The sequence below is a fragment of the Physeter macrocephalus genome, chromosome 2, assembly GCF_002837175.3.
Source record: "Physeter macrocephalus isolate SW-GA chromosome 2, ASM283717v5, whole genome shotgun sequence".
Lineage (NCBI taxonomy): Eukaryota > Metazoa > Chordata > Mammalia > Artiodactyla > Physeteridae > Physeter > Physeter macrocephalus.
Window position 1 is genome coordinate 120,645,407 of NC_041215.1, and position 8,653 is coordinate 120,654,059.

General features: G+C 57.4%; 1 protein-coding gene across 2 annotated transcripts; it reads right to left on the reverse strand.

Annotated features, from left to right (window-relative positions):
* Positions 1-1,351: 1,351 nt before the first annotated feature.
* Positions 1,352-8,573, reverse strand: DNAJB2 (DnaJ heat shock protein family (Hsp40) member B2). Of its 2 annotated transcripts, XM_028481963.2 has the most exons (10): positions 8,414-8,570; positions 8,036-8,136; positions 7,269-7,378; positions 6,159-6,212; positions 5,848-5,970; positions 5,031-5,123; positions 4,697-4,799; positions 4,437-4,507; positions 3,375-3,581; positions 1,352-2,268 (listed from the first exon to the last, which is right to left on the reverse strand). In XM_028481963.2, the coding sequence occupies exons 2-10, from the start codon at positions 8,098-8,100 to the stop codon at positions 2,258-2,260; spliced, it is 837 nt and encodes a 278-aa protein (XP_028337764.1). In that variant the 5' UTR covers positions 8,101-8,136; positions 8,414-8,570; the 3' UTR covers positions 1,352-2,257. The 2 variants fall into 2 exon arrangements, with proteins under 2 accessions (XP_028337764.1, XP_007122492.2); XM_007122430.4 differs by having other exon boundaries at positions 1,352-3,581; positions 8,414-8,573.
* Between the last annotated feature and the right edge of the window lie 80 nt (positions 8,574-8,653).

Consider the following 8,653-nt stretch of genomic DNA (forward strand, 5'->3'; position numbering starts at 1 on the left):
GGCGTGCTTGACCTCTTTGCTGCCGGTCCCCTCAGTTCTTGGGCGGCTGCTTCACGTCCTTCGGCCTCAGGAATAATGTACGTCGAGCAGGGTTGAGGTTAGGACTAAACGAGGTGATGCAGGCCAAGTGCTCGCCACACCTTAAGCAAAAGTAGCTAAACTCTGATAGCGACTCACAGGCCAGGCCTATGAGATGTGACAACAGCCATTCACCTGGGGGCAAGGGGCACTTTCTCCCCCCTCCCCCAGAACGCTCCACCCTGTATGGCCCCAGAGGAGCCCTCATCTGCATGTCATGAGGTGTCCTTGTTAAAGGTGGTAGACGTAGAAATGAGGCAAGAGAGCCTCGGGCATGGAGGTACTCGGGAGTTAGGGCCACCTAACCTTGCCAAGGTTCAGACCCGTCACATGAAAAATGGGCGACTACCACCCGTCCTGCGCAAGGAGCGAAGGGACCAGTGAGTGGACCACAGGCCCTTCACCCTTCACCTGTGGTCTGCTGAGGTTCAACACCACTGGTTTGTCATCTCAAAGGCCGGAAGTGGGCAAAACAGCCATTTTACAAACTTCCAGCAGATTCTCTCTCTCTCAAGATAAAGGCTTGAAATTCCTCTTTCAGGGCAGGCTGCTTCCTTGCTTTGAGAAAAATATATAGACCCTTTGGCCACTGAAGATGAAGCCAAGTGCTCATCCCGGAATGGAAGAGAGAGTTGGTGGGGAGCCACACCTCCCTGCTTGACCATAGAAAGGTGCTTGTCATAGGTGGCTGGGAGGGTATCTCTGCAGGTGTCTGGAGAGAGAAGGGGCAGAGGTACCTGGCTTTCTCCTCCCTGGGGCCCTGATGAGTTTGGGGCCTGGACCCTGGGTGGGGTGGGCGTGTGCCAGTCCACATGAGAGAGGCAGGCCTCTGACACTGCCCACTGGCCTTAAGCTAAGGAGACCTGTGGAGGGGACTCAGTCTCTGGGCCTTGGGAGGAGGTTTTTACAGGTTTTTCACCACGTGTTCCTGGCTTTCTGTTGGCCCCATGCTTTCAGTCAAGTCATTACTCAGTCTGGTCCTAGCTGTGCCGCAGAGTATTGGGTGGTGGGACCCTGCGTAAGGGGAAAAACAGCTGCCTGGGGAAAGCCAGCTGTGGGGCCCCAAGAAGTGAGGGCAGAAGAATGTGAGCATTTCATGGACTTCTACAACATACTTAGAGAGGGCCACCTGGTCAAAGAGGGGACTTCTGCTGTCAGCTGGGAAAGCTTGCAACCTCTGGATGCCTGGGCAATAAAGGGAGGTGTGTCACCCGCTGGTCCCCCAGGTTCCCCCTGGGAAAGGAAGCACACGGAACACGGCACACCACCAAACTCTCGAAACTCAGCTTTATTGAGTTCCAGTGTCTCCCTCTTGGTCTGAGCTCAGCCCCGTGGCTTTGATAGGTCTCTGAGACTCAACGGCACAGGGTCTGGCAACACCCCGGCTCCACCACTCCCCTCCCCAGCCACCGGGCTCCCCAGGGAGGGAGGAGGAGAGGCAGCTTCTGTGGTGTTGGAGAGAAAGAATGGGCAGCGGGGTCAGAGGCCGAAGAAGCCATACAAGCAGCAACATGCCCAGAGCACCCATCACACACCAATTCCAGCCACACACACACACCGCCCGCCCCCCCACCACCACCGAGAGGGCTAGCTTCCAAGCTCCCACACCTGTCAGCCTTCTGAGACCACGCCCTGCTTAGCCGATCAGCCGCGGCTCATTCTCAGACCCCGGGACTGCCCACAGGAAAAGAGCCTCTCCGAGATGCCACAGGGCCTTGATTGGTACACTCTAACCCCGGCGCTAGCAAGAGGTGTCAGGGGAAACAAAGCTCAGACGATTACCCCTTCATCCACATTCTTGCCACCCCTGCCAGGGACAAATCAAAGGACACGATCGCCCCATCTCACAGTGAGTTAACAAGCCGACCAGGGCTGGAACTACATGTCCCAAGATGCACAGCTCCGTAACTGTGCACCACTTCCCCCAAGCAAGATCTAACAGAAAGGAGGCATGGTGCGTTGCATTCTGGGACTTGTAGTCCCCAAGAGACAGCACCAAACACCCAGGGAAGCGTTTACAGGCTAAGACTACTTCCCACCCAGCCCCCACCCACCACCCAGGCCCGGCTCTACGCTCAGCATGGGCGAGGGAGAGGAATGGAGGGTCCCCTCCCAGTGCACAGGGTTGGGCGCTGTCCTGTTGGAACTGTGCAGCCATTCTGGGTCCCGGACATCCAGCTCAGAACACATCTGGGGAGAGAGCGGGGGCGGGGTGACAGGAGAGAGGGTCAGAAGCAAGCCGTGGAGGATGGAGCTGAGCATGCAGCCCTGGGCTAGCCCTGTGGCCTCTCCCTGAGCCCTGATGCATGGTGCAGGAGGATGGGGTATGGTCCCCTCCTAAGCCTCCCTCCTGGGGCAACCTGGCCTTATCCCCCCTCTCCAGGGTTAGCCGGCCTCACCTCTGGCTAGTCCCAAGGCCTGGGGCAGGCTGAGGCAGCAAGAGGAAGGGAGGAGGAGTAGGCTCCGGTTCCGAATCTGGACGGCCGAGAGGCTCCCGCCCCACCCAGCTAGCCTCCCCGGAAGACCTTATGGCCCTACTGGCCACAGAATCTTCCTCGCCACAAAGAGGCCTTCTGCGGGAAGCAAGAAGGGAGTCCCAGCCAGACGGCAGTGAAAGCAAGCGATGCGGCCCACGGGGAATTGCAGAGAGAAGAGTGCGAGGGAGAAGCAGCACCAGGAGGGAAGCAACAGAGACGTCAGAGCTCAACACTGCGCAGAAACCAGGGTGGGGTTGTCTGCAGCCGGATAAGGAGAGCCGTGGCTGCCGACTCTGGCTCAGAGAACCTCAGGCCAAGTCCTCCTTCCTTAACATCATCAGCAACACAGGTGGCAGAAGACCTGGGCATGAAAGGCCTGACCCAAGCCACTAATGCCCCTTTAAACTCCCTGTCTAATAAGAATAAGTGAATCCTGGCTCCTCAGGCCCTCCCACTGCCCTGAGGCCCCCCACCCTGGGCTTTGCCAGGGACCTATCAGCCGTGGGCTGAGCACAGCAAATCCTGACTCCACGCTGGATGGGGGTGGACCTGGGAGGGAGCACGGAGGTGGAGAGGGGCTCCTGCAACTCAGGCCACGCCCCTCTCTGCTCTCCTGACAGTGAACAGGACCCCTGGCCCCCTGAATCGGGTGGGTTGGGCCTGGTGATCAGAGGATGAGGCAGCGAGAGGCCTTCTCCTCCAGAGATGGGCTGGGTTTGGCTGTGTCACCCCTTGCGCCCTCATGGGTCTCCCCCGTGCCTGGATTGTGGTTCTGGGCCTTGGGCTGCCCCTGCCGTCGACGCTGTGCCCCCCGCCCACCTGCTGGTTTCTTCCCAGCTGCCTCCATCTCTGACAGGCTGTAGGCCATGGCAAGCTGCAGGTCCTCGTCATCCTCAGAGAGGTCGCTGTCAGGGGGTCGCGACACAGGGGTCTGCCGGACCTGTGTGGCCCCTGACCTGGAGGTGACAGACTGCTGCTGCTCCCGACGGCTCAGCTCCAAGCCCAGGGCCAGGTCATCCGGGATACCTGTGGGAGTACCAGCCACGATGAGGCCCTCTGATCCAGGCTGCAGGAATCCGGCCAGGCTGCCTCATGCAGCAGCGACTCTGACCACTTACGGTCCCTCCTCTGGAACTGGTGTGCATGCATTTTGGCACCTAGCATAGTGGTTATGAGCGTGGCCAGGCATTCGGCTCCAGCAGGTATGAGCTGTCTCCTTTGGCAAGTTACTCAACCTCCCTAAGCCTCCCTTTCCTCATCTATAAAATGGGAATGACGTGAGTGCCTGAATTGTCAAATTGTTCCAATGATTCAATAGGACAGCCCATGAAGAGCCTTGAGCACACAGAGCTCCCAGAGTCGGCGGGCATAAAAGGGTAGTCTTGGTGACCATCCTGTACTGCGTGGCAGCGTTGTGGGAAGAAGAGTTCAGCTCCAGGAGCCCTATGTCCTGAGTTTCATTCCTGGCTTTACCTTTTGCTAAGTAGGTCAAAGCCTTGGGCCTGGGGCTACTTGGGAGTTAAGGCCATTTAGCTGTGCTGAGGCTCAGTCTCCTCAAAGGAAAAGTAGGGCGAATGCAAACTGCCCTGCTTTCCCCCGGCTGGTTTTAAGAATACAAGGGATGTGGTATGTGCGCAAGTGCTTTAAAAATAGTCAAGTGCTCTGCAAACTCCAGGCACCCCACTCATGATGACGGCGATTAGCTGGCCCTCTGAGACTCCACAATTCTCTGTCCCAGCCCCCTTCCCTGGGATCACCATCTCCGACCCTGCCAGTCTGGCCTCCTTGCCCCAGGGGGAGTTCAGAGAGGAGCAGTTAGGGGAAGGGGCTTTGGGGCCTGGGGCTTCCTGATCGGGACTGGGTGGCAGAGCCGCTCCTCACCATTGATTGTGACAGACTTCAGCTGCCCGTCCTCCTCCACTTCCACCCGCTCCTGCCCGTTCTCCATGATCCTGGGGGAGATAGCACGGTTCATTCAGCGGGCACGCCAGAGTCCTGTGGGCGCCTGTCCAGGCTCCGGGACGTCGCAGTGGACAGGGCAGTCTGCGCTCTGCCCTCAGGGAGCTGCTCTCCAGTCGTATGCGGCTCCGCTCCACCCCCACCCACCCCACGCCCCGTATGGTCCCAGAAGGAGCTCTCACCTGCGCGTCGTGATGCGGCGTCCTTGGACAAAGGTGGTAGATGTAGAAACAGAGCGAAAAGCACCAGCTCCAGGACTGAAGGAGAAAGATGAGGAGGAGAAATCTGGCATTGGAACGAAGGAGAAGAAGGAGGAGGAGAAGATGATGTTAGACAGAGGCTGTACCAGGCAGGCTGCACTCACAATGAACCAGGAACCTCTGTAGGGTCTCCCCGAAGAGCTGCCCAGAGGCAGGGTTCCAGAGACACAGAGAGAAGGCACGGGAAAGTGACAAGCTGAGGCGAGAGGCTCCAGGACTCCAAACTCTTGCAAGCATGGGAAGGGACGGCACTTACCAGAGTGTCCAGGGAAGGAGGAAGAGAAGGTGAAGAAAGGGCCCGAGTGTCGGGCACTCCGGTTCTGAAGCTCTGAGAACGGGCCCAGGTCATCTGCAACGAGTAAGCAGATGAACCATCATCTGGTGAAAAGATCCCCCCAACCCTAGAATGTGTGAACCCTGATCTGAAGTCTCGAAATATAAGCTGCTAAGCAACTGGGTACATTTCTGATTTTTTTCTTTTTTGCTTGGACCGATTTATAAATTAAATTCCTTTTTAGTATTATTATATGAAAAAGTTCCCTGGTCAATTCTGGCCACTATGAAGAATAAAGGAAGGGGGGTGGGGAACAGCTCCTTCAGTTTGATGCAGATAAGCCTGGTGTGATGTCAGGCAGACACAGCTACAAGCCCCGGCTCCGCCATCTGCTGTGTGACTGTAAGCAAGTTATCTGAATGTGCCTCAGTTTTCTCATCTGTAAATGCAGATAAAATTATCTACCTCACAGGGTTCATGTGACCATTCAAAAAAGTGGTATCTGTTGTTGTTTGTAATGGCATTATTACTGTCCCATGATGCTCTGAGTCTTGCTTTCATGGCTGTCACTGTGGAGGTTTAACAATGAATTACTGTTATCATTTAATAAGGCGAGTCTCTGAAGTGTCATTATACGGTCACGCGGGTTCTGGAATGTGTAAGGTTCTGTCCCAGAGCTCACTGGATCCACCCACACAAAATCTTCTGTCCGTGGAATCCTGCTTCCCTCTCTCAGCTGATGGAGAGCAGGCCTGGAGGAAGAAGTCGAGCTTGTCAGAGGCCTCCCGAGTCCACTCACCAAAGAGCTCTGCAAAAGGGTCACCGCTCCCGAAGAACTCCCGGAAGACCTCCTCCGGGCTGCGGAAGGTGAAGGTGAAGCCAGGGCCGCCACTGCCAGCTTCCGCCCGACACGGGCCAGTACCTGAAGGAGAGGCAGGATGAGGAGGGGGCTTAGGGCGTGCACCCTGCCCTGAGCCAGGGGCCCCCCCCTAAGGCACAGAGACTCCAGGAGCCTCGAGAGCAGAGGGAGAGCAAGCGTCCTCTGCAGGAATCTGCCCTCCGCCTTCCTCCCTGACCCACTTCCATGCCTGGGCGCCGCGCTCCACCTACCTGCCCCCGCCAGCCCTTCCCGGCCATAGTGGTCATAGATCTCACGCTTATGCTCTGCAAAGAGAGAACAGATCATTCCTCCCTCCCTCTGGGGTGAGGGCCTCCCCTTCCAGGCTAGGCCCCTCAGAGCACTGGCCAGAGACTGACAACTGGGGGGCAGCAGGTTGCACAGGGGACATGCACTATAGGTTTTAGCAGCAGCTCAGCCCTTCACATAGTGGCTCCTTCTCATCTGTAAAATGGACACAATAACAGCACCGACCTCAGAGTTGCAAGGATTAAGTAAGATAATCCACCTAGCACAGTGCCTGATACATAGTGTTTCATAAGTGTTAGCTAATTATACTATGTTATTATTAATCAGGGCCTAGCCTAAATGTCACAGAGACACCTTTCTTGACTACCTAAAACTGGTGCCTGTTATTCCCTATTCCCTATCACATCACCCTGCTACGCTCCTTTGGAATAATCTTGTCTATGCATTCACTTGGTTAATGTGGGCCTTCCCTGACCAGACTGTGATAAGCCCATCAGGACTTGTAGTACCTGCTTGTCCTCCATTGTTCCTCAGTACACAACAAGGGCCCGGCACCATAAGCACTCAATGAATATTTTTTGAATTAATGAATGAAAGACCTGGAGTCATAGTCCTCGAGCAAGTTACTTCACCTCTCTCAGCCTCAGTTTCCTTGCCTGAAAAATGGGGGTGATAAATCCTGTCTCACAGGATGGCTGTGAGGACTCATGGAGATTACAACTACCAATGCCTGGCACAGAGAAGGCTCGGCACACCTTGGTTACCTGCCCTGCTTCCTTCCCTTTGTCAGGATCCATGCTGCAACTAGCAGACCCTGAGGAGCAGACACTGAGACAGGGGATCAGGGGAAGAATAAAAGGGTGCTTGACACACAGTAGGTGCTCTTCTGAATTGAAACAAATAAACAAACAAATCCCAGAGTCCCTGTGGGAGGGGGACACTTAAATGCCAGGTTGGAAAAGGCATGGAGGGGACTGGGGTGGTGGCAGCATGGCTTTGGGAAGGAGTGTGAGGGGGCGTGAAGTGGGAGTGACAGGTGCTGCCCTGTCCTGACCCCTGACCCTGGCCCTTACTGTCCGACAGCACTTCATACGCCTCGGCCACCTCCTTGAACTTCTTCTCAGCAAACTCTTTATTATCTGGGTTCTTGTCTGGGTGCCATTGTAAAGCCTTCTTCCGATACCTGCAGGAAGTGGGTTCAGAGGGGAGGGTCAGGAGACAAGCGCAGGCACTTCCCACCAGGGAACAGAATGACCCACTTCCTGTTAGCCCACCATAGCCCTTTCGCCACTCAGATCCCGGTCCATGCCAGCTGCTACGGCTGCCCCTACAGCAATGTTTTAACGGAGTCCCTATCTCACCCCTCTGCAGCCAGTGCTGGGACTATATACTTGTATTAGAGGATGATAACGTGAGGATGAGAAAGCCCCGGGCCTATAACGCCTCCCTGGGGCTTGCTGAGGCTGGGGTTGCTAAGGACGTGGGTACATGTGGCCATGGCGGGGGAGGGGCACAGTGCTTGAGCATCTTTGCACTGCATCCTGAGAAAGCCCACACCTAGAGGCTGGGGGTTGGCGTAGGAATAAAGGGGAAGGGAGGAGATGGGGGGGGCTGTACGGGAAAAGAGCTCACGCTGCACCCTCCAGCGGAGCTTGACGCTGTAGACTTTCTCCTACTCATCCAGGGGTCTCCTTCCTCCCTACAGGGGTCACTCTCTGAGGGAGGCCCGCAATCCTTTCTAAGGACCTGGCTCTCTCAGCCCCGCCTCTGAAGGGCCCCAGGGTGGTGGTGGTGGGGGGAGGGGGTGAGTGGCTTTCTGGTGCACAGCGGAGGCACTTACGCCTTTTTGATGTCATCAGCGGACGCACTTCGCGGCACGTCTAGGATCTCGTAGTAGGATGCCATGGCAACTCGTCAGTCGTCAGGCGGGCCTCCTTGGGGCTGCGGTAGAGAAGGTACAGTCAGGCGGAAAGAACCGAGAGCCCCTCCCCGGGGCTGGAGACCCCGGGGGCGGCGGGAGGCGCTCCCAGGGGTCCGCGGAGAACGCCGGCTCTCCTCGCGGCCAGTGACTCGGCTCCCTCCGGCAGCCTTATCGGCCCTCACAGGCCGGTGCCACGGGCTATCTCAGGGCCCAGGGCCGGGGCGCCCTATCGCAGCCCCCAAACGCCAGCAGCCCGGTCCAGGGTCCCCCAGCCTGACCGGGTTCCCCCGCCCGCACCTCCTCCGCCGGGAGTCCCTGGCCTCTTGGAGCGCCCCGCCCCTGCCCCCCGCCGGGAACCGTCTGGCACCGGCTGCCCGGCTCGCGGCTGCTGCGTAGGACGCGGCAGGCCCAGCTGTGCGCGCAAGCATGCGTCAGCGGCACGGAAACTACTAGAGACCCAGAGGAGGCCGGCTCGGCCTGTCACCTTGGGGGGTGGAGGGGGGTGTGTGTGTGTGCTGCTGCAGGGGCTGCCGGGAG

What these genes read in the sequence shown, in the direction of transcription:
- DNAJB2 (XM_007122430.4), bottom strand. Translation starts at nt 8,100, where the DNA reads ATGGCATCCTACTACGAGATCCTAGACGTGCCGCGAAGTGCGTCCGCT. An exon ending in CCCTTTTGCAGAGCTCTTTG is followed by an intron (nt 5,124 to 5,847) that starts GTGAGTGGACTC and finishes TACTCGTTGCAG; the next exon opens with ATGACCTGGGCCCGTTCTCA. An exon ending in GAAGTCTGTCACAATCAATG is followed by an intron (nt 3,582 to 4,436) that starts GTGAGGAGCGGC and finishes GTACTCCCACAG; the next exon opens with GTATCCCGGATGACCTGGCC.